Genomic DNA, 26,114 nt, shown 5'->3' with positions numbered 1-26,114 from the left:
TACCAACTCCAAAATCTAAACAACCAAGTACAGCCATGTTTATTACCAACTCCAAAATCTAAACAACCAAGTACAGCCATGTTTATTACCAACTCCAAAATCTAAACAACCAAGTACAGCCATGTTTATTACCAACTCCAAAATCTAAACAACCAAGTACAGCCATGTTTATCACAGAAAAGATCAGTAAGTGATTCAGGAAATTACAAACATAATGAGGTTTTTATGTAGGTTTGTATGTGTTATTGTTAAAATAGATAAAAAGACAGATCGTAATACACTACTATTATACCAAAGAATGTGTTACCTACATTGATTTGTTTGTGTGAACAAGCCCTCTGATTAAATTACACTGTGGTATTTTAAACATTTTGTTTCTTAGATTACAATGGAACTATATCAATTAAATGCTTTAGTTATACAAAATGATGTCATAAAATGAAATTCTTAAGTATCATGTACTACTTACTATAAGTGTACTTATGCATTGGAGAAGAGTCTGTTGTCCGTCCGGCATCCATAGAGCATTAACTTATTCCTTTAAACAAACTTCTTCTCAATAACCGAGAGGTCCTGACATGGGAGACCTGATATTGGGCCTCTAGCATGCTGCAGGCTGAAGGGCTGCCAACTTTGTTCAAATGAATGACCTTGACCTAAGTTCAGGGTCACAGGGGTCTAACATGCTTAATTTTTTCAAAACAATTTCTTCTCAATAACGAAGCCCAGGGACCTGATACAGTAAACTTCCCATTTCACAAAGTCAGTTTTAACGATTTACTGTATAGAGGAACGAAGGTAATCTAAAAAAGATCTGGTGAAAAAAAATTATTAGTGAGAAAATAGATTGCTTCACTCTTCACTTTACCACGGCCATGGTTTAGTGCCCCGCCCCACCCTAAATTTCCTGACCCAGATATTTTTTTGGTGTTATTGTGTTAGGAATGAATTAAGGTAATCTTTAAAGAATCGTTGAAAAAAAATTAATTAGTAAGAAAATAATGAAATGCTTCACTTTACCATTGGGGGGGTGTCAGCTCACCATAATGGTAAAGTGAACAATATGGTTCACCTTACCATGGGCTTCACTTTACCATGGTGGTGGGGGGGCTCACCATAATGGTAAAGTGAACAATGGTTCACCTTACCATGGGCTTCACTTTACCATACTACACCTGTATATATAATAGCCATACATACAAGACATCAATCATATATTTCACACAAAATATACATTTCAGCCTCTATCTAAAGTTCACACAAATGCTGTAAGAGGTTTAGTAGCTAGGAAATGGGAAGTATTGTCTTCTATATATGGTTACTGTTGCCATGACGATTTGTTTAGATACAGCTCTAGCAACAGTAGTTACAGTAGGTGAGTGTAGGTTGATATTCATGTATGAAATTTATGGAACTAGTTGGAAATCTCCATGTGATAAATATATTATATAATTGTACCTGGAAATAATGAAAGTATTATTACAAAATGCATGTGATGTAAGATGAGTTTCACATAAATTTATGCCAGTGAATGTTATTTTCTGATTAGATAATCTAGCTTCTGTATTTACCTTAATGTTGAGAAATAATAACCCTTCTGTTGTCACTTATGGTAGATGTGGGGAGAGAGAGAGAGAATGACACTGTGGTAGATGTGATAAGAGAGAGAATGACACTGTGGTAGATGTGAGGAGAGAAAGAATGACACTGGTAGATGTGAGAAGAGAGAGACAATGACACTGGTAGATGTGAGGAGAGAGAGAATGACACTGGTAGATGTGATAAGAGAGAGAATGACACTGGTAGATGTGAGGAGAGAGAGAATGACACTGGTAGATGTGAGGAGAGAGAGAATGACACTGGTAGATGTGAGGAGAGAGAGAGAATGACACTGTGGTAGATGTGAGGAGAGAGACAATGACACTGTGGTAGATGTGAGGAGAGAGACAATGACACTGTGGTAGATGTAAAGAGAGAGAGAGAATGACACTGTGGTAGATGTGAGGAGAGAGAGAATGACAGTGTGGTAGATGTGAGGAGAGAGACAATGACACTGTGGTAGATGTGAGGAGAGAGAGAATGACACTGGTAGATGTGAGGAGAGAGAGAGAGACAATGACACTGGTAGATGTGAGGAGAGAGAGAATGACACTGTAGTAGATGTGAGGAGAGAGAGAATGACACTGTGATAGATGTGAGGAGAGAGAGAGAGAATGACACTGTGGTAGATGTGAGAAGAGAGAGAGAATGACACTGTGGTAGATGTGAGAAGAGAGAGAGAGAATGACACTGTGGTAGATGTGAGGAGAGAGAGAATGACACTGGTAGATGTGAGGAGAGAGAGAGAGAGACAATGACACTGGTAGATGTGAGGAGAGAGAGAATGACAGTGTGGTAGATGTGAGGAGAGAGAGAGAATGACACTGTGGTAGATGTGAGGAGAGAGAGAGAATGACACTGGTAGATGTGAGGAGAGAGAGAGAGAGAGAGAATGACACTGGTAGATGTGAGGAGAGAGAGAGAATGACAGTGTGGTAGATGTGAGGAGAGAGAGAATGACAGTGTGGTAGATGTGAGGAGAGAGAGAATGACACTGGTAGATGTGAGAAAAGAGAGAATGACACTGTGGTAGATGTGAGGAGAGAGAGAATGACACTGTGGTAGATGTGAGGAGAGAGACAATGACACTGTGGTAGATGTGAGGAGAGAGAGAGAGAGAGAGAATGACACTGGTAGATGTGAGGCGAGAGAGAGAATGACAGTGTGGTAGATGTGAGGAGAGAGAGAATGACACTGGTAGATGTGAGAAAAGAGAGAATGACACTGTGGTAGATGTGAGGAGAGAGAGAATGACACTGTGGTAGATGTGAGGAGAGAGACAATGACACTGTGGTAGATGTGAGGAGAGAGAGAGAGAATGACACTGTGGTAGATGTGAGGAGAGAGAGAGAATGACAGTGTGGTAGATGTGAGGAGAGAGAGAATGACACTGGTAGATGTGAGAAAAGAGAGAATGACACTGTGGTAGATGTGAGGAGAGAGAGAATGACACTGTGGTAGATGTGAGGAGAGAGACAATGACACTGTGGTAGATGTGAGGAGAGAGACAATGACACTGTGGTAGATGTGAAGAGAGAGAGAATGACACTGTGGTAGATGTGAAGAGAGAGAGAATGACACTGTGGTAGATGTGAGAAGAGAGAGAGAATGACACTGGTAGATGTGAGGAGAGAGAGAGAGAATGACACTGGTAGATGTGAGGAGAGAGAGAGAGAATGACACTGTGGTAGATGTGAGGAGAGAGAGAATGACACTGTGGTAGATGTGAGGAGAGAGAGAGAATGACACTGTGGTAGATGTGAGGAGAGAGAGAATGACACTGTGGTAGATGTGAGGAGAGAGAGAATGACAGTGTGGTAGATGTGAGGAGAGAGAGAGAGAGAATGACACTGGTAGATATGAGGAGAGAGAGAGAGAGAGAATGACACTGTGGTAGATGTGAAGAGAGAGAGAGAGTATGACAGTGTGGTAGATGTGAGAAGAGAGAGAGAGAATGACACTGTGGTAGATGTGAGAAGAGAGAGAGAATGACACTGTGGTAGATGTGAAGAGAGAGAGAGAATGACACTGTGATAGATGTGAGGAGAGAGAGAGAGAGAGAATGACACTGTGGTAGATGTGAGAAGAGAGAGAGAATGACACTGTGGTAGATGTGAAGAGAGAGAGAGAATGACACTGTGGTAGATGTGAGGAGAGAGAGAATGACAGTGTGGTAGATGTGAGGAGAGAGAGAATGACAGTGTGGTAGATGTGAGGAGAGAGAGAGAATGACACTGTGGTAGATGTGAGGATTGAGAGAGAGAATGACAGTGTGGTAGATGTGAGGAGAGAGAGAGAATGACACTGTGGTAGATGTGAGGATTGAGAGAGAGAATGACACTGTGGTAGATGTGAGGATTGAGAGAGAGAATGACACTGTGGTAGATGTGAGGAGAGAGAGAATGACACTGTGGTAGATGTGAAGAGAGAGAGAGAATGACACTGTGGTAGATGTGAGGAGAGAGAGAATGACAGTGTGGTAGATGTGAAGAGAGAGAGAGAATGACACTGTGGTAGATGTGCAGTGTGCGAACTTAACGATAGACCGATAGACCGAGTCTAGTAGATTTGCTGTCGGTCTATGGAAAATAAATACACTTAAGACCGAATGTCTATGCAAAAGAATCTGGTGCATATACAATAAAATCGGGAGTGACATAACACCAACCTTACATGTATGGATAAATGAGATATTTATTTAACACAGAACACCCATTTAGTCTCACCTAGATATTTAATTCCGTCTGTATAGACCCTCACTTTACGCTAGTCAAAATCTCATACTTGACTCGACGCCATATTGCTAACTATGTGTAGGTCGTGGTCGGCCTAATTACCCTAAATGCGCGATGGAGGGAAAAGAAAAAAAATACAACATTTATTTTTATATATTTTACCGCTTATAGTTTATAAAGAATAAAATTTTGAATTGAATATAACAGTTTATGGGAAGAATAAGCTTAGTTTTCTTAATTTTAACTATGTTAGAAGAAAAACATATATTGATATATGGTCTTTTCGGTCCATTGCGTTCCGATTCGGGTAGTTAGTCGTACTGTCACTTTCAAAATGGCGGGTCGACAGTATGGAATTTTGACTAGCGGAAAGCGAGGGTCTATACGAACGGAATAAAACATTTAGGTGGGACTGAATGGGTGTTCTGGGGTAAATAAATATCTCATTTATCCATATATGTAAGGTAGGTGTTATGTTACGCCGATTTCATTGTATATGCACCAGATTCTTAGCGACACCAAACGGTGTCGGATAATTCAACGTTTTCATATAAATTCTAGTAGTGTTCGGATCGATTCTGTCAACATGTAATTTTGGTAAAAAATCTAGGTCTATGAAGTTTTTAGCAGGTCTATGACATTTTGAAATCCCATAGACCGATTGTCTATGAAGATGAAAATCTTAAGTTCATTGACTGGATGTGAGGAGAGAGAGAGAATGACACTGTGGTAGATGTGAGAAGAGAGAGAGAATGACACTGTGGTAGATGTGAGGAGAGAGAGAGAGAGAGAGAATGACACTGTGGTAGATGTGAGGAGAGAGAGAGAATGACACTGGTAGATGTGAGGAGAGAGAGAGAATGACACTGGTAGATGTGAGGAGAGAGAGAATGACACTGGTAGATGTGAGGAGAGAGAGAATGACACTGTGGTAGATGTGAGGAGAGAGAGAGAATGACACTGTGGTAGATGTGAGGAGAGAGAGAATGACAGTGTGGTAGATGTGAGGAGAGAGAGAATGACACTGGTAGATGTGAGGAGAGAGAGAGAATGACACTGTGGTAGATGTGAGGAGAGAGAGAATGACACTGGTAGATGTGAGGTGAGAGAGAATGACACTGTGGTAGATGTGAGGAGAGAGAGAATGACAGTGTGGTAGATGTGAGGAGAGAGAGAATGACACTGGTAGATGTGAGGAGAGAGAGAATGACACTGGTAGATGTGAGGAGAGAGAGAGAGAGAATGACTGTGGTAGATGTGAGGAGAGAGAGAGAATGACACTGGTAGATGTGAGGAGAGAGAGAGAGAGAATGACTGTGGTAGATGTGAGGAGAGAGAGAGAATGACAGTGTGGTAGATGTGAGGAGAGAGAGAGAATGACACTGGTAGATGTGAGGAGAGAGAGAATGACAGTGTGGTAGATGTGAGGTGAGAGAGAGAATGACACTGTGGTAGATGTGTGGAGAGAGAGAGAATGACACTGGTAGATGTGAGGAGAGAGAGAATGACACTGTGGTAGATATCAAGAGGTTAATATTGCCTGCCTTGGTTACCAAGCATCCATTAGGGTGTATGAGTAGTTGTGGAGTTGATGAGGAAGCTTACAGAGGTGTTACTGTACTGATATGGGTGTTTGTACCTGGGATACCATGCTATGTCCTAACTTGGCCCTTCTGTGTGTGTCATATCAGCTGAATCTAACTAGCTCAGATCAGCTAAACAGTACTTACCTGTATTTGATTTGGTATTACAAGTGGCTGGAATTGGCTCAGATGACCTGGTAATTATATGTGTTCGAAATTAATTTTGATCTGGAATTTCAGTGATCTATTATTCCAATGTCTCATTAATTGAAACAGGTATGGTTTACAAGGATAAGATTTATCATTAATTGCTAAGCATTATTTTTACAATATATAATGGTTAAAAGTATCAACATGATAGTATTTCTTATTAAAGCAAAGCTTTCTCTTTGCTTTCTACATGTATATAAGACACCAGCAGATCATACTGGTGCCAGATTGGTCCAACCACCCTGTGTATCAGGTGCCAGATTGGTCCAACCATCCTGTGTATTAGATACCAGATTGGTCCAACCATCCTGTGTATCAGGTACCAGATTGGTCCAACCATCCTGTGTATCAGGTACCAGATTGGTCCAACCACCCTGTGTATCAGGTGCCAGATTGGTCCAACCATCCTGTGTATCAGGTACCAGATTTGTCCAACCATCCTGCGTATCAGGTGCCAGATTGGTCCAACCATCCTGCGTATCAGGTGCCAGATTGGTCCAACCATCCTGTGTATTCTGTACCAGATTGGTCCAACCATCCTGTGTATCAGGTACCAGATTGGTCCAACCATCCTGCGTATCAGGTACCAGATTGGTCCAACAATCCTGTGTATCAGGTACCAGATTGGTCCAACCATCCTGTTTATTCTGTACCAGATTGGTCCAACCATCCTGTGTATCAGGTGCCAGATTGGTCCAACCATCCTGTGTATCAGGTGCCAGATTGGTCCAACCATCCTGTGTATCAGGTGCCAGATTGGTCCAACCATCCTGTGTATCAGGTACCAGATTGGTCCAACCATCCTGTGTATTAGATACCAGATTGGTCCAACCATCCTACGTATCAGGTGCCAGATTGGTCCAACCATCCTGTGTATCAGGTGCCAGATTGGTCCAACCATCCTGTGTATTCTGTACCAGATTGGTCCAACCATCCTGTGTATTAGGTGCCAGATTGGTCCAACCATCCTGCGTATCAGGTACCAGATTGGTCCAACCATCCTGTGTATCAGGTGCCAGATTGGTCCAACCATCCTGTGTATTAGGTACCAGATTGGTCCAACCTTCCTGTGTATTGGGTACCTGATTGGTCCAACCATCCTGTTTATTCTGTACCAGATTGGTCCAACCATCCTGTGTATTAGATACCAGATTGGTCCAACCATCCTGCGTATCAGGTGCCGGATTGGTCCAACCATCCTGCGTATCAGGTGCCAGATTGGTCCAACCATCCTGTGTATTCTGTACCAGATTGGTCCAACCATCCTGTGTATCAGGTACCAGATTGGTCCAACCATCCTGCGTATCAGGTACCAGATTGGTCCAACAATCCTGTGTATCAGGTACCAGATTGGTCCAACCATCCTGTTTATTCTGTACCAGATTGGTCCAACCATCCTGTGTATCAGGTGCCAGATTGGTCCAACCATCCTGCGTATCAGGTGCTGGATTGGTCCAACCATCCTGCGTATCAGGTGCCAGATTGGTCCAACCATCCTGTGTATTCTGTACCAGATTGGTCCAACCATCCTGTGTATCAGGTGCCAGATTGGTCCAACCATCCAGCTGTGTATCACGTGCCAGTTTGGTCCAACCATCCTGTGTATTAGGTACCAGATTGGTCCAACCATCCTGTGTATTCTGTACCAGATTGGTCAAACCATCCTGTGTATCAGGTGTCGGATTGGTCCAACCATCCTGTGTATTCTGTACCAAATTTGTCCAGCCATCCTGTGTATTCTGTACCAGATTGGTCCAACCATCCTGTGTATTAGGTACCAGGTTGGTCCAACCATCCTGTGTATTCTGTACCAGATTGGTCCAACCATCCTGTGTATCAGGTGCCAGATTGGTCCAACCATCCTGTGTATCACGTGCCAGATTGGTCCAACCATTCTGTGTATTAGGTACCAGATTGGTCCAACCATCCTGTGTATTCTGTACCAGATTGGTCAAACCATCCTGTGTATCAGGTGTCGGATTGGTCCAACCATCCTGTGTATTCTGTACCAGATTTGTCCAGCCATCCTGTGTATTCTGTACCAGATTGGTCCAACCATCCTGTGTATCACGTGCCAGATTGGTCCAACAATCCTGTGTATCAGGTGCCAGATTGGTCCAACCATCCTGTGTATCAGGTGCCAGATTGGTCCAACCATCCTGTTTATTCTGTACCAGATTGGTCCAACCATCCTGTGTATTAGGTACCAGGTTGGTCCAACCATCCTTGTATTCTGTGCCAGATAGGTCCAACCCGCCTTAACAACAGGCTCAAGGGCCTTCAATCCCAAAGTTTACTTTGGCCAGTATGGAGTCAGCAGGCAACAGCGAATACTGGATGTCAGCTGATATCAATAAGTTATTACAGAGGAGACCTCTATGGGTAGTTGGAATTTAATTAAATGGCCTAGTTACTGAAGTAATGTCTGTAAAAGTTAATAATGGAGGTACATGTATGTTTTTATACACTGTGTATGTAATTAATATATAAATCATGTCTGTACAGAAATGTATGTAGTAAAAATCATTTTAACAAGATGATGTGTGTTTTGGAAAGATACTGATATATCATGGTTCCTTGTGATGCCTGTATAATCATATTATGTACCATGGTGGTGTGGCTATAGTGCCACACAGTAGTGAGACCATGCAGGGATATCTCCATATATAGCATCCATTCAACAATGTTACTGAGGTCTGTCTGTGAACTATTTTAACATAGTTACTGCTGTATCTGTCTATATAACTATTGGACAATGTTATTAGCTTCTGTCCATATAATCATTGAACATTGTTACTAGGATCTGTCCATATAATCATTGAACATTGTTACTAGGATCTGTCCATATAACCATTGAACATAGTTACTAGGATCTGTCCATATAACCATTGAACATTGTTACTAGGATCTGTCCATATAACCATTGAACATAGTTACTACTATCTGTCCATTTAACCATTGAACATTGTTACTAGTATCTGTCCATATAACCATTGAACATAGTTACTAGTATCTGTCCATATAACCATTGAACATAGTTACTACTATCTGTCCATATAACCATTGAACATAGTTACTACTATCTGTCCATATAACCATTGAACATTGTTACTAGGATCTGTCTATACCATTTAACAAAATGCCACTATAACTGCTCTGTTCCTGGTCTCTCATTGAAGTGCTGCTTACAGTTGACTTGATAATTTGTTATTGGTATAGGTTTATTGGGAAAGATAAATTTTGAAAATTGGTAAGTCTATATATAGCTACAGTTTAATTGATAGGTCTGATACCTGTGTGTATTGGTCTGCTTGTCTCCATCGCCAAGCTGGGTATAGATACAGGTTCGAGGATTAATATGTATAAACACACCACCAGGCGACTGTTTGATCTCCTATACTTACAGGTAGAAACAGAAATTAATTGACCACGTTTAAGATTGTTGGTCAGGTAGTTATCTAACAGGTGGTTGTAGATTATCTGACAAGTCTTTCGTGACATGGGTGTCCATGCTGGGGTGAGAATCAGTTCTGTTGAGGCCATTTCAAAGTTTACCAGAGATGGTTGATGATGGTGTGAAGAGTTAAACTGAGGTTGATACGGGTTACAGAAGGTGTCTGTGTGTGTTCTTCATGTTGACATATAGAGGTATGTAAAATGTATGTATATGGTACTCCCTTATCATCAGAGGATTATCATCTTCATCAGAAATAGATTTGACAGAAATAAAATATTAATATTTTTCATTCACCTAGGTTAATTTTTTAAGATTTACCGGGTTTGTAAAACTGTTGGACTATAGCTATATGGAGCTAGCTAGGTGAATACTTTGTTAAACTGTTTGACTATAACTAGCTAGTATGTGAATACTCCAGTAACGTGGATCATCTTTGATGGATACCTATAGTTCCCAGGTGTATCCTATCTTAGATGATACATTATATACAGTGTCAGTAGACATTGTGCTGGCCCATTAATCATTACCACCAATAAAACACCTTACCTGTAACTAATATGTCATCAGCAAACCTCATCAGCATTCTTTTACTAAAATCTAGGTGAAATTTCATCTAAAATTATCTATAATTTGTGGCCATTACAACTGTAAAATGTATACACAGCTCCATCTTTTGTTTATAAATTAAGTTATAAATGTCTTTCAAATGCAGTTATTAAATCATTAATTTTAATCACAGATTGTGGCTTGCTCCTTATTAGCACAAATATATCTGGAATTCTTATTAAAATTGCTGCATTGTTTGTTTTGTTTAACAATTGTTCAACTTCTCTGTAAATTATATATATATATAATATATCAATTTTATTTTCTTATTGATATCCCTTAAAATATCTATAACTATATAATAAATGCTAAGGAATAAAATTCATCTTAATGAGGGGCTAATGAAGTAGTGTTCCATAGCCGTATAGGTTAAAAATGATATCAGGTATGGGAGTAAAGACTACGGTACTATACCTGATACATCAGTATAAATACTGATAGGGGAGTAAAGACTACAGTACTATACCTGATACATCAGTATAAATACTGATAGGGGAGTAAAGACTACAGTACTATACCTGATACATCAGTATAAATACTGATAGGGGAGTAAAGACTACAGTACTATACCTGATACATCAGTATAAATACTGATAGGGGAGTAAAGACTACAGTACTATACCTGATACATCAGTATAAATACTGATAGGGGAGTAAAGACTACGGTACTATACCTGATACATCAGTATAAATACTGATAGGGGAGTAAAGACTACGGTACTATATATACCTGATACATCAGTATAAATACTGATAGGGGAGTAAAGACTACAGTACTATACCTGATACATCAGTATAAATACTGATAGGGGAGTAAAGACTACGGTACTATACCTGATACATCAGTATAAATACTGATAGGGGAGTAAAGACTACAGTACTATACCTGATACATCAGTATAAATACTGATAGGGGAGTAAAGACTACAGGTACTATACCTGATACATCAGTATAAATACTGATAGGGGAGTAAAGACTACAGTACTATACCTGATACATCAGTATAAATACTGATAGGGGAGTAAAGACTACAGGTACTATACCTGATACATCAGTATAAATACTGATAGGGGAGTAAAGACTACAGTACTATACCCGATACATCAGTATAAATACTGATAGGGGAGTAAAGACTACAGTACTATACCCGATACATCAGTATAAATACTGATAGGGGAGTAAAGACTACGGTACTATACCTGATACATCAGTATAAATACTGATAGGGGAGTAAAGACTACAGTACTATACCTGATACATCAGTATAAATACTGATAGGGGAGTAAAGACTACAGTACTATACCTGATACATCAGTATAAATACTGATAGGGGAGTAAAGACTACAGTACTATACCCGATACATCAGTATAAATACTGATAGGGGAGTAAAGACTACAGTACTATACCCTGATACATCAGTATAAATACTGATAGGGGAGTAAAGACTACAGTACTATACCTGATACATCAGTATAAATACTGATAGGGGAGTAAAGACTACGGTACTATACCTGATACATCAGTATAAATACTGATAGGGGAGTAAAGACTACAGTACTATATATACCTGATACATCAGTATAAATACTGATAGGGGAGTAAAGACTACAGTACTATACCTGATACATCAGTATAAATACTGATAGGGGAGTAAAGACTACAGTACTATACCTGATACATCAGTATAAATACTGATAGGGGAGTAAAGACTACAGGTACTATACCTGATACATCAGTATAAATACTGATAGGGGAGTAAAGACTACAGTACTATACCTGATACATCAGTATAAATACTGATAGGGGAGTAAAGACTACAGTACTATACCTGATACATCAGTATAAATACTGATAGGGGAGTAAAGACTACAGTACTATATATACCTGATACATCAGTATAAATACTGATAGGGGAGTAAAGACTACGGTACTATATATACCTGATACATCAGTATAAATACTGATAGGGGAGTAAAGACTACAGTACTATATATACCTGATACATCAGTATAAATACTGATAGGGGAGTAAAGACTACGGTACTATACCTGATACATCAGTATAAATACTGATAGGGGAGTAAAGACTATGGTACTATACCTGATACATCAGTATAAATACTGATAGGGGAGTAAAGACTACGGTACTATACCTGATACATCAGTATAAATACTGATAGGGGAGTAAAGACTACGGTACTATACCTGATACATCAGTATAAATACTGATAGGGGAGTAAAGACTACGGTACTATACCTGATACATCAGTATAAATACTGATAGGGGAGTAAAGACTACTGTACTATACCTGATACATCAGTATAAATACCGATAGGGGAGTAAAGACTACGGTACTATACCTGATACATCAGTATAAATACTGATAGGGGAGTAAAGACTACGGTACTATACCTGATACATCAGTATAAATACTGATAGGGGAGTAAAGACTACAGTACTATACCTGATACATCAGTATAAATACTGATAGGGGAGTAAAGACTACAGTACTATACCTGATACATCAGTATAAATACTGATAGGGGAGTAAAGACTACAGGTACTATACCTGATACATCAGTATAAATACTGATAGGGGAGTAAAGACTACAGTACTATACCTGATACATCAGTATAAATACTGATAGGGGAGTAAAGACTACAGTACTATACCCGATACATCAGTATAAATACTGATAGGGGAGTAAAGACTACAGTACTATACCCGATACATCAGTATAAATACTGATAGGGGAGTAAAGACTACAGTACTATACCTGATACATCAGTATAAATACTGATAGGGGAGTAAAGACTACAGTACTATACCTGATACATCAGTATAAATACTGATAGGGGAGTAAAGACTACGGTACTATACCTGATACATCAGTATAAATACTGATAGGGGAGTAAAGACTACAGTACTATACCTGATACATCAGTATAAATACTGATAGGGGAGTAAAGACTACAGTACTATACCCGATACATCAGTATAAATACTGATAGGGGAGTAAAGACTACAGTACTATACCCGATACATCAGTATAAATACTGATAGGGGAGTAAAGACTACAGGTACTATACCTGATACATCAGTATAAATACTGATAGGGGAGTAAAGACTACAGTACTATACCTGATACATCAGTATAAATACTGATAGGGGAGTAAAGACTACAGTACTATACCTGATACATCAGTATAAATACTGATAGGGGAGTAAAGACTACAGTACTATACCTGATACATCAGTATAAATACTGATAGGGGAGTAAAGACTACAGTACTATACCTGATACATCAGTATAAATACTGATAGGGGAGTAAAGACTACAGTACTATATATACCTGATACATCAGTATAAATACTGATAGGGGAGTAAAGACTACAGTACTATACCTGATACATCAGTATAAATACTGATAGGGGAGTAAAGACTACAGTACTATATATACCTGATACATCAGTATAAATACTGATAGGGGAGTAAAGACTACAGTACTATACCCCATACATCAGTATAAATACTGATAGGGGAGTAAAGACTACGGTACTATACCTGATACATCAGTATAAATACTGATAGGGGAGTAAAGACTACAGTATATACCTGATACATCAGTATAAATACTGATAGGGGAGTAAAGACTACGGTACTATATATACCTGATACATCAGTATAAATACTGATAGGGGAGTAAAGACTACGGTACTATATATACCTGATACATCAGTATAAATACTGATATGGGAGTAAAGACTACAGTACTATACCTGATACATCAGTATAAATACTGATAGGGGAGTAAAGACTACGGTACTATATATACCTGATACATCAGTATAAATACTGATAGGGGAGTAAAGACTACGGTACTATACCTGATACATCAGTATAAATACTGATAGGGGAGTAAAGACTACAGTACTATACCTGATACATCAGTATAAATACTGATAGGGGAGTAAAGACTACAGTACTATGTATACCTGATACATCAGTATAAATACTGATAGGGGAGTAAAGACTACGGTACTATATATACCTGATACATCAGTATAAATACTGATAGGGGAATAAAGACTACAGTACTATACCTGATACATCAGTATAAATACTGATAGGGGAGTAAAGACTACAGTATATACCTGATACATCAGTATAAATACTGATAGGGGAGTAAAGACTACAGTACTATATATACCTGATACATCAGTATAAATACTGATAGGGGAGTAAAGACTACGGTACTATACCTGATACATCAGTATAAATACTGATAGGGGAGTAAAGACTACGGTACTATACCCGATACATCAGTATAAATACTGATAGGGGAGTAAAGACTACGGTATATACCCGATACATCAGTATAAATACTGATAGGGGAGTAAAGACTACGGTACTATACCTGATACATCAGTATAAATACTGATAGGGGAGTAAAGACTACAGTATATACCTGATACATCAGTATAAATACTGATAGGGGAGTAAAGACTACAGTACTATACCTGATACATCAGTATAAATACTGATAGGGGAGTAAAGACTACAGTACTATACCCGATACATCAGTATAAATACTGATAGGGGAGTAAAGACTACAGTATATAGCTGATACATCAGTATAAATACTGATAGGGGAGTAAAGACTACAGTACTATACCCGATACATCAGTATAAATACTGATAGGGGAGTAAAGACTACAGTACTATATATACCTGATACATCAGTATAAATACTGATAGGGGAGTAAAGACTACAGTACTATACCTGATACATCAGTATAAATACTGATAGGGGAGTAAAGACTACAGTATATACCTGATACATCAGTATAAATACTGATAGGGGAGTAAAGACTACAGTACTATACCTGATACATCAGTATAAATACTGATAGGGGAGTAAAGACTACAGTATATACCTGATACATCAGTATAAATACTGATAGGGGAGTAAAGACTACAGTACTATATATACCTGATACATCAGTATAAATACTGATAGGGGAGTAAAGACTACAGTACTATACCCCATACATCAGTATAAATACTGATAGGGGAGTAAAGACTACGGTACTATACCTGATACATCAGTATAAATACTGATAGGGGAGTAAAGACTACAGTACTATACCTGATACATCAGTATAAATACTGATAGGGGAGTAAAGACTACGGTACTATATATACCTGATACATCAGTATAAATACTGATAGGGGAGTAAAGACTACGGTACTATATATACCTGATACATCAGTATAAATACTGATATGGGAGTAAAGACTACAGTACTATACCTGATACATCAGTATAAATACTGATAGGGGAGTAAAGACTACGGTACTATATATACCTGATACATCAGTATAAATACTGATAGGGGAGTAAAGACTACGGTACTATACCTGATACATCAGTATAAATACTGATAGGGGAGTAAAGACTACAGTACTATACCTGATACATCAGTATAAATACTGATAGGGGAGTAAAGACTACAGTACTATGTATACCTGATACATCAGTATAAATACTGATAGGGGAGTAAAGACTACGGTACTATATATACCTGATACATCAGTATAAATACTGATAGGGGAATAAAGACTACAGTACTATACCTGATACATCAGTATAAATACTGATAGGGGAGTAAAGACTACAGTATATACCTGATACATCAGTATAAATACTGATAGGGGAGTAAAGACTACAGTACTATATATACCTGATACATCAGTATAAATACTGATAGGGGAGTAAAGACTACGGTACTATACCTGATACATCAGTATAAATACTGATAGGGGAGTAAAGACTACGGTACTATACCTGATACATCAGTATAAATACTGATAGGGGAGTAAAGACTACAGTACTATACCTGATACATCAGTATAAATACTGATAGGGGAGTAAAGACTACAGTACTATATATACCTGATACATCAGTATAAATACTGATAGGGGAGTAAAGACTACAGTACTATACCTGATACATCAGTATAAATACTGATAGGGGAGTAAAGACTACAGTACTATACCTGATACATCAGTATAAATACTGATAGGGGAGTAAAGACTACGGTACTATACCTGATACATCAGTATAAATACTGATAGGGGAGTAAAGACTACGGTACAATACCTGATACATCAGTATAAATACTGATAGGGGAGTAAAGACTACAGTACTATACCTGATACATCAGTATAAATACTGATAGGGGAGTAAAGACTACAGTACTATACCCGATACATCAGTATAAATACTGATATGGGAGTAAAGACTACGGTACTATATATACCTGATACATCAGTATAAATACTGATAGGGGAGTAAAGACTACAGTACTATACCTGATACATCAGTATAAATACTGATAGGGGAGTAAAGACTACAGTACTATGTATACCTGATACATCAGTATAAATACTGATAGGGGAGTAAAGACTTCAGTACTATACCCGATACATCAGTATAAATACTGATAGGGGAGTAAAGACTACAGTACTATATATACCTGATACATCAGTATAAATACTGATAGGGGAGTAAAGACTACGGTACTATACCTGATACATCAGTATAAATACTGATAGGGGAGTAAAGACTACAGTACTATACCCGATACATCAGTATAAATACTGATAGGGGAGTAAAGACTACGGTACTATACCTGATACATCAGTATAAATACTGATAGGGGAGTAAAGACTACAGTACTATACCTGATACATCAGTATAAATACTGATAGGGGAGTAAAGACTACGGTACTATACCTGATACATCAGTATAAATACTGATAGGGGCGTAAAGACTAGGATACTATACACATCAGTATAAATACTGATAGGGGCGTAAAGACTAGGATACTATACACATCAGTATAAATACTGATAGGGGCGTAAAGACTAGGATACTATACACATCAGTATAAATACTGATAGGGGAGTAAAGACTACAGTACTATACCTGATACATCAGTATAAATACTGATAGGGGCGTAAAGACTAGGATACTATACACATCAGTATAAATACTGATAGGGGAGTAAAGACTACAGTACTATACCTGATACATCAGTATAAATACTGATAGGGGCGTAAAGACTAGGATACTATACACATCAGTATAAATACTGATAGGGGAGTAAAGACTACAGTACTATACACATCAGTATTATTTATGTATACATTACAGTTCTTGATTAAAACAATCATTTTCTTATTGGCCAAGCATGAAATACAAATAGACAAAATGACGAAGAAAGAGTGATGCCTTCAGGCCATCCTACAGAGATATAATCGTAGTAATTATTGTCGAAGTGGTGTAGTCATTTTATGTTGAGAATGGCATTGGTATTTAAAATGAAATTCCATTCATATTTACGTCTTGTGTCAAAGTATTTAAATTTCATTCATAAAAGTGGAAATATTTGAGAGCTGGAGACTTGCCCAGATTTGTATGACAGTATCATGTATTGTGACATTTACTGTTTATGTGACGGGAAACCACCGACCACCGTCTCCGTATGTCTAGTAGGCTGAATCTGTGATATGTCCTCAGATATATATCAGATATTCGTGTAAAGTGGACCAATCGGTCATGTCATTTATTGGATGTACCGGATCAAATAATTACGTGATGTTGGAATTTACTGAAAATTTCAGTGAAAGTTTTTCTGCTGTAAAAAGTGGTCCTCCCATGCCACAGGTAAAAACAAATAATTTACGATATAGTTATGTGGAGGCTATAATTAATATAGTCAGTCTAATCCCAGGTGTTAAGATATAGCTGTTAATTACCGTTGTAATACATTATAAGTTAATTTTCTTACATGTGTATGAGCTATATAGCGTAATAATAGCATAATATAATGGCATAGACTTCCTTATATATGTTATTTTGTAAGATGTTCTACTGAGGTAAACACTAGCTGTTATGTTGTAAGATGTTCTACTGAGGTAAACAGTGTTATATTGTAAGATATTCTACTGAGGTAAACACTGTTATGTTGTAAGATGTTCTAATGACTAGGTAAACACTGTTATGTTGTAAGATGTTCTACTGACTAGGTAAACACTGTTATGTTGTAAGATGTTCTACTGACTAGGTAAACACTGTTATGTTGTAAGATGTTCTACTGAGGTAAACACTGTTATGTTGTAAGATGTTCTACTGAGGTAAACACTGTTATGTTGTAAGATGTTCTACTGACTAGGTAAACACTGTTATGTTGTAAGATGTTCTACTGAGGTAAACACTGTTATGTTGTAAGATGTTCTACTGAGGTAAACACTGTTATGTTGTAAGATGTTCTACTGACTAGGTATAAACACTGTTATGTTGTAAGATGTTCTACTGACTAGGTAAACACTGTTATGTTGTAAGATGTTCTACTGATGTAAACACTGTTATGTTGTAAGATGTTCTACTGATGTAAACACTGTTATGTTGTAAGATGTTCTACTGATGTAAACACTGTTATGTTGTAAGATGTTCTACTGATGTAAACACTGTTATGTTGTAAGATGTTCTACTGATGTAAACACTGTTATGTTGTAAGATGTTCTACTGAGGTAAACACTGTTATGTTGTAAGATGTTCTACTGAGGTAAACACTGTTATGTTGTAAGATGTTCTACTGACTAGGTAAACACTGTTATGTTGTAAGATGTTCTACTGATGTAAACACTGTTATGTTGTAAGATGTTCTACTGATGTAAACACTGTTATGTTGTAAGATGTTCTACTGACTAGGTAAACACTGTTATGTTGTAAGATGTTCTACTGACTAGGTAAACACTGTTATGTTGTAAGATGTTCTACTGACTAGGTAAACACTGTTATGTTGTAAGATGTTCTACTGACTAGGTAAACACTGTTATGTTGTAAGATGTTCTACTGATGTAAACACTGTTATGTTGTAAGATGTTCTACTGATGTAAACACTGTTATGTTGTAAGATGTTCTACTGAGGTAAACACTGTTATGTTGTAAGATGTTCTACTGAGGTAAACACTAGCTGTTATGTTGTAAGATGTTCTACTGAGGTAAACACTAGCTGTTATGTTGTAAGATGTTCTACTGACTAGTTAAACACTGTTATGTTGTAAGATGTTCTACTGACTAGGTAAACACTGTTATGTTGTAAGATGTTCTACTGATGTAAACACTGTTATGTTGTAAGATATGTTCTACTGAGGTAAACACTGTTATGTTGTAAGATGTTCTACTGACTAGGTAAACACTGTTATGTTGTAAGATGTTCTACTGAGGTAAACACTGTTATGTTGTAAGATGTTCTACTGACTAGGTAAACACTGTTATGTTGTAAGATGTTCTACTGAGGTAAACACTGTTATGTTGTAAGATGTTCTACTGAGGTAAACACTGTTATGTTGTAAGATGTTCTACTGATGTAAACACTGTTATGTTGTAAGATGTTCTACTGAGGTAAACACTGTTATGTTGTAAGATGTTCTACTGACTAGGTAAACACTGTTATGTTGTAAGATGTTCTACTGACTAGGTAAACACTGTTATGTTGTAAGATGTTCTACTGAGGTAAACACTGTTATGTTGTAAGATGTTCTACTGAGGTAAACACTGTTATGTTGTAAGATGTTCTACTGAGGTAAACACTGTTATGTTGTAAGATGTTCTACTGAGGTAAACACTGTTATGTTGTAAGATGTTCTACTGAGGTAAACACTGTTATTTTGTAAGATGTTCTACTGATGTAAACAGTGTTATGTTGTAAGATGTTCTACTGAAGTAAACACTTGTTATGTTGTAAGATGTTCTACTGACTAGGTAAACACTGTTATGTTGTAAGATGTTCTACTGACTAGGTAAACACTGTTATGTTGTAAGATGTTCTACTGAGGTAAACACTGTTATGTTGTAAGATGTTCTACTGACTAGGTAAACACTGTTATGTTGTAAGATGTTCTACTGAGGTAAACACTGTTATGTTGTAAGATGTTCTACTGACTAGGTAAACACTGTTATGTTGTAAGATGTTCTACTGAAGTAAACACTGTTATGTTTTGCGTTAGTTAAAGTAAGAAGTGAATTCTCTGATAACTATAGGGATACATGTGAATTTTGAACAATATTTCTTTTTCTATTTCATTGCTATAAAGTAAGAAATATTTTACTTGGACTGCTATAGTTGGATATGGTACATGCTATCTTTGGAAATTAAAGCAAATTATTGTTTAAGTCTATGGGAAACCACTGATTTAACACTGAAAACTTTGTAAGTATTCAGGTAAAGTAAATATAAAACATTAAAAAGTATGTAGAGATATTATATATCAGAATACTACATTTATATATCAATGTAGGGTGTTTTAAAGTCTGTGATTTTGTTTAACTGTTGGTTGGACTAATAAGGTGTTTATATGTTATAGACGGACTGTATGTACTATTGGACCCACACGGAGAACCCTGTGGCCAAACAGAATGCTGACATTGGCAAGTTGACGCCCATGTGGCCACCCAACCTGCCCGATCAGGACAGTCAACATGGACTCAAGTACACAGAAGCAGGTACGAACCCACTACCCTGATAACAGAGAATGGACGGCTATACTGATTCCTGCTGCAGATAGCTGTTTTTATTACAAATCAGTAGAAACAGGAGCTGGTATATTATACAGCCTTGTCGTGTGTCAAAGTTGTTGATATAAAAACAATAAAGCATTATAATTGGTAGTCAGAAAACGGCTTTTTCTGAGAATTTTTTTTGGGCTGTTAATGGGCCCCATTCCCAATTGAAATTATTTCATATTGAATTCAAATTCCGAAAATTTGACGTTTAATCATGAAAAAATCTTTCCCGATTCATCAATTTTCTTCCCAAAATGAGACAAAAAGCCCCTTCCCAAACCAGTGAAATGAAGCCCTGGAAGATATATAAAAACAACAGAGCATTAATTGGTAGTCAGAAGATATATAAAAACAACAGAGCATTAATTTGTAGTCAGAAGATATATAAAAACAACAGAGCATTAATTGGTAGTCAGAAGATATATCAAAACAACAGAGCATTAATTTGTAGTCAGAAAATATATCAAAACAACAGAGCATTAATTGGTATTAATTAGTTGTCTACTAATCAAGATATATATCATATAAATATAATTAACTAAAATTAATTGTGATGAATAAAACAAATAACGGCTTCTTATAAACAGGTGATTAAAAGTATGGGTTTTTGTGGAGATTCCAATATACATTTAATCAAGAATTAAACAGGGGAACTGTAGATCAGTAAGACAGCCTACCATTGATGTAGGAAGCATAGGGCTTTCTTCCTATCAATGTGTATTCCTGAACTTTAGTAGGTCATAACCAGGGCAGATATGTCGGTCAAGTCTGAAAAGTAGAAATCAGACATCTGGATTGTGTTGTAGTTTGTCTATATCCGGGGTGATTGGTGACATTGGTACCTCCCCCACTCCCCCACACCAATATACATTCCTGTGTAATGTGTCTGCCTGGGCCATTTACCAGTCATAATGACGATTTCGGAAGGTCACGACCTCACCATTGAAGATGAATCATTGGACCAATAGAAGTGAATAGTGCGTTAAAATGCCATTAACATGTTCCTGACATACAACAGTCTATTGAACTACTATGTTCACAGCCAATTTCTTATCATTTTCAATAAGTCTTACTCATGGTCCAGTCGTTTACAAATTTTGAATCAGTTTTTTTTTAAATTGAATTCAGTTGAAGATTGATTATCATAAAAGTGGGAAATGTTGCTTAAGAAACCAAAAGCAGAAAGCATGTTACTTAAGATTTTAAGAACAGCATGAGTATTATCACAGTTTTTTGATACTTTTTCAGCACGATCGCATCGCAAACATTCAAATCATATGCGTAAGTGTTGTAATAGTTTGTGAGATGCTATATATGTACATTGTAATTACTATCAGCCATAATAACCTTTATCATGATTAGGAATATAAATAGCTCAGTCTTTATGCTTTGTCATAAACATGCTTGTACTTACTCTGCATGTATAACCAAACCATTAAGTCATGTAAGACATATAAGATTGTGTTTAGGATGATGTGTATTGTTATAAGCATGTCTGTAAAATAAGTACAAATTTATGTCTATATAGTTAACCCCAGCCTGAAATATAGTTAGTCTCGGACCTGTACTGTAATATATAGACCACGACAAGAAATATACATGTAGTTAGACTCTGACCTGAAATATAGTTAGTCTCGGACCTGTACTGTAATATATAGACCACGACAAGAAATATAGTTAGTCTCTGACCTGAAATATAGTTAGTCTCTGACCTGAAATATACATGTAGTTAGTCTCTGACCTGAAATATAGTTAGACTCTGACCTGAAATATAGTTAGTCTCTGACCTGAAATATAGTTAGTCTCTGACCTGAAATATACCAAGTCTCTGACCTGAAATATAGTTAGTCTCTGACCTGAAATATAGTTAGTCTCTGACCTGAAATATAGTTAGTCACTGACCTGAAATATAGTTAGCCTCTGACCTGAAATATAGCAAGTCTCTGACCTGAAATATAGTTAGTCTCTGACCTGAAATATAGTTAGTCTCTGACCTGAAATATAGCAAGTCTCTGACCTGTACCATTCTAGTCAATGACCTGAGCTATGATAGTTTGCCTTCCACATGTAATTATATAATGTAATAGTTGAATAGTTAGTCTCGACCTGAACCATTATATTCAGCCCTTGACAGTACTTCAGAAGAGGACGGTAAAGATGTACTTGATTTGTTACTCAGTCAATCTGTCATTTACTTTGTTTGAACAGGGCTTACCCTGAAATACTTTTACTATAAATTTTGTATGTACTGAGTTCTTCTAATTGTCTTTGTCTTCTCGTTGTCTCAATTACATTATACCAGAATTAGTGTAGGGGTGCCTCTTTGGCTTGTAGAGTTTTGTGTATTAAGATCAGGTCCCTGTATAAATTTATCGACAGTTATGGTCCTTTGTTTATTTGTACGATGGTTGCCCGGAGATGGGGAATTAATGTTTCCCATTGCAATTGTATATTGTAAAATTAAAGGCTTCTTCATGAGAATGGATTTTGAAAATTACAGAAAATACAACCTGGAGAAAAGTTTGTTGTTTAAATATAAGAGATTTGTTGATGATAGGATAAGTTTCTGACTCGGCTGTTTGGTTTTGGAGAGGATGTGGTTTTTTTATGTGATTTGTTGATGCTAGGGAATAACTTGTCATCTGGCTTTGGAGAGGTTTTTTCGTCTGTTATTATATAATGAAACGTGTGTATTTTTACGTCTAACACAAACATTTTAGTATTGACATATATATGCAGTGAATTTTCCAATGTACATGTATATAGTGCAAATTAATATTATATCTACATATTGTATTTCAGTTACTGATTTTACAGTATCGTCTAGATAAATTTTAAAAACTTCATCTGCAAATAAACTTGGCTGCCAACTAACTCAGATCATGACACAAGAGTTAATACATATAGTAACACTAAAAATAGCTGTGATTTTACTTCGTGGTCATTTCATTTTTATAGTTCAATACACATCTACTACACAATTAGTATCAAATTTTAAATTAATTTTGTAGTTTACAATTCTAATCACTGTTTTATCACCAGCTTTTTAGATCATTTTACTTTTTATTATTCCTGTTTTAGAAATATGTATTTATTTATTATCCATGTATCAACAGATTTATATATAGTCCGGTCAAGGAACATTACAACATTTAGACTTTTGTTTCTGACATATAAAGTAATCCATTCCCTTTACTCTATAGTAAGTACAGATCCTTACCCTGTCTTTATATATCTACACTGTTGTGATCTGTTGTTCCCTTTGAAGGTAAACCCACGGGTATAACCAGTATCATGATTATCAAATAACACGATGTGCGTGTATCAGAAGAAAAAAATTATGAAATACCATGACACCAACTATCAAAATAATATCTAAAATGTAGGTATTAAAATTCTGAAATTTAACATTATCTGAAGGTATTCATACCCAGAAAAAAAGATACAGTATATCAGTCATCTCAAGCACATTTATTTAGATGATTTTGATATCCCTGCGATACCTGCAGGCTTCTATACACTTTCATATTTGAGGAGAGACAGTTACAAAGGATGACGTCCATTAAAAGACATGCTGTGGTTACTGGTATATTGTAGGTAGTAGTCAGGATCATTCCTGTATTACTGTCCAGCTACTTACTGATATACAGACACTTTTAAGGTCTGTATGGCTGCAGATAATGACAATATGTTTGTGTACTTCCTGCTGAATTTGTTTTTCCTCAGTAATATGGATCCTGAGATGCATCATTGTCCAATAACATACAATTACATGTTTACAGATCACCAGGCAGCTATGGTTACATTACGACATGAATATCAAGAGGATTTGAAAAAACTTAAGGTATGACCTCAATAATTTTCTTGTAGTCCATGATTCTAGTCCTAGTTTGTGTATAACATCAATCACTTTATCCCATCAGACCATGATTCTAGTCCTAGTTTGTGTATAACATCAACCACTTTATCTCATTAGACCATGATTCTAGTCCTAGTTTGTGTATAACATCAACCACTTTATCTCATTAGACCATGATTCTAGTCCTAGTTTGTGTATAACATCAACCACTTTATCCCATCAGACCATAATTCTAGTCCAAGTTTGTTTATAACATCAATCACTTTATCTCATTAGACCATGATTCTAGTCCAAGTTTGTTTATAACATCAATCACTTTATCTCATTAGACCATGATTCTGGTCCTAGTTTGTGTATAACATCAACCACTTAATCTCAATAGACCATAATTCTAGTCCAAGTTTGTTTATAACATCAATCACTTTATCTCATTAGACCATAATTCTAGTCCTAGTTTGTGTATAACATCAACCACTTTATCTCATTAGACCATGATTCTGGTCCTAGTTTGTGTATAACATCAACCACTTTATCTCAATAGACCATAATTCTAGTCCAAGTTTGTTTATAACATCAATCACTTTATCTCATTAGACCATAATTCTAGTCCTAGTTTGTGTATAACATCAACCACTTTATCTCATTAGACCATGATTCTGGTCCTAGTTTGTGTATAACATCAACCACTTTATCTCATTAGACCATGATTCTGGTCCTAGTTTGTGTATAACATCAACCACTTTATCTCATTAGACCATGATTCTAGTCCTAGTTTGTGTATAACATCAACCACTTTATCCCATCAGACCATAATTCTAGTCCAAGTTTGTTTATAACATCAATCACTTTATCTCATTAGACCATGATTCTAGTCCAAGTTTGTTTATAACATCAATCACTTTATCTCATTAGACCATGATTCTGGTCCTAGTTTGTGTATAACATCAACCACTTAATCTCAATAGACCATAATTCTAGTCCAAGTTTGTTTATAACATCAATCACTTTATCTCATTAGACCATAATTCTAGTCCTAGTTTGTGTATAACATCAACCACTTTATCTCATTAGACCATGATTCTGGTCCTAGTTTGTGTATAACATCAACCACTTTATCTCAATAGACCATAATTCTAGTCCAAGTTTGTTTATAACATCAATCACTTTATCTCATTAGACCATAATTCTAGTCCTAGTTTGTGTATAACATCAACCACTTTATCTCATTAGACCATGATTCTGGTCCTAGTTTGTGTATAACATCAACCACTTTATCTCATTAGACCATGATTCTGGTCCTAGTTTGTGTATAACATCAACCACTTTATCTCATTAGACCATGATTCTAGTCCAAGTTTGTTTATAACATCAATCACTTTATCTCATTAGACCATAATTCTGGTCCTAGTTTGTGTATAACATC

At 36.7% G+C, this 26,114-nt stretch overlaps 1 protein-coding gene across 2 annotated transcripts in view; it reads left to right on the top strand.

Annotated features, from left to right (window-relative positions):
- The window catches only part of LOC117324037, an 86,507-nt gene that overhangs the window by 14,431 nt on the left and 45,962 nt on the right, over positions 1-26,114 (top strand). For both annotated transcript variants that reach the window (XR_004531884.1, XM_033879647.1), the window contains exons 4-5: positions 20,634-20,772; positions 24,615-24,676. Coding sequence is in view for 1 of the 2 variants with exons in the window: in XM_033879647.1 (XP_033735538.1) it covers positions 20,634-20,772; positions 24,615-24,676 (201 nt within the window). In the remaining variant the exon portion in view is untranslated. The remainder of the gene's footprint in view (positions 1-20,633; positions 20,773-24,614; positions 24,677-26,114) is intronic.

Source organism: Pecten maximus, chromosome 3 (genome assembly GCF_902652985.1).
Source record: "Pecten maximus chromosome 3, xPecMax1.1, whole genome shotgun sequence".
Taxonomy (NCBI): Eukaryota; Metazoa; Mollusca; class Bivalvia; order Pectinida; family Pectinidae; genus Pecten; species Pecten maximus.
Note: the sequence above shows the minus strand (reverse complement) of the source record. Positions and strands in the feature narration are given on the sequence as shown.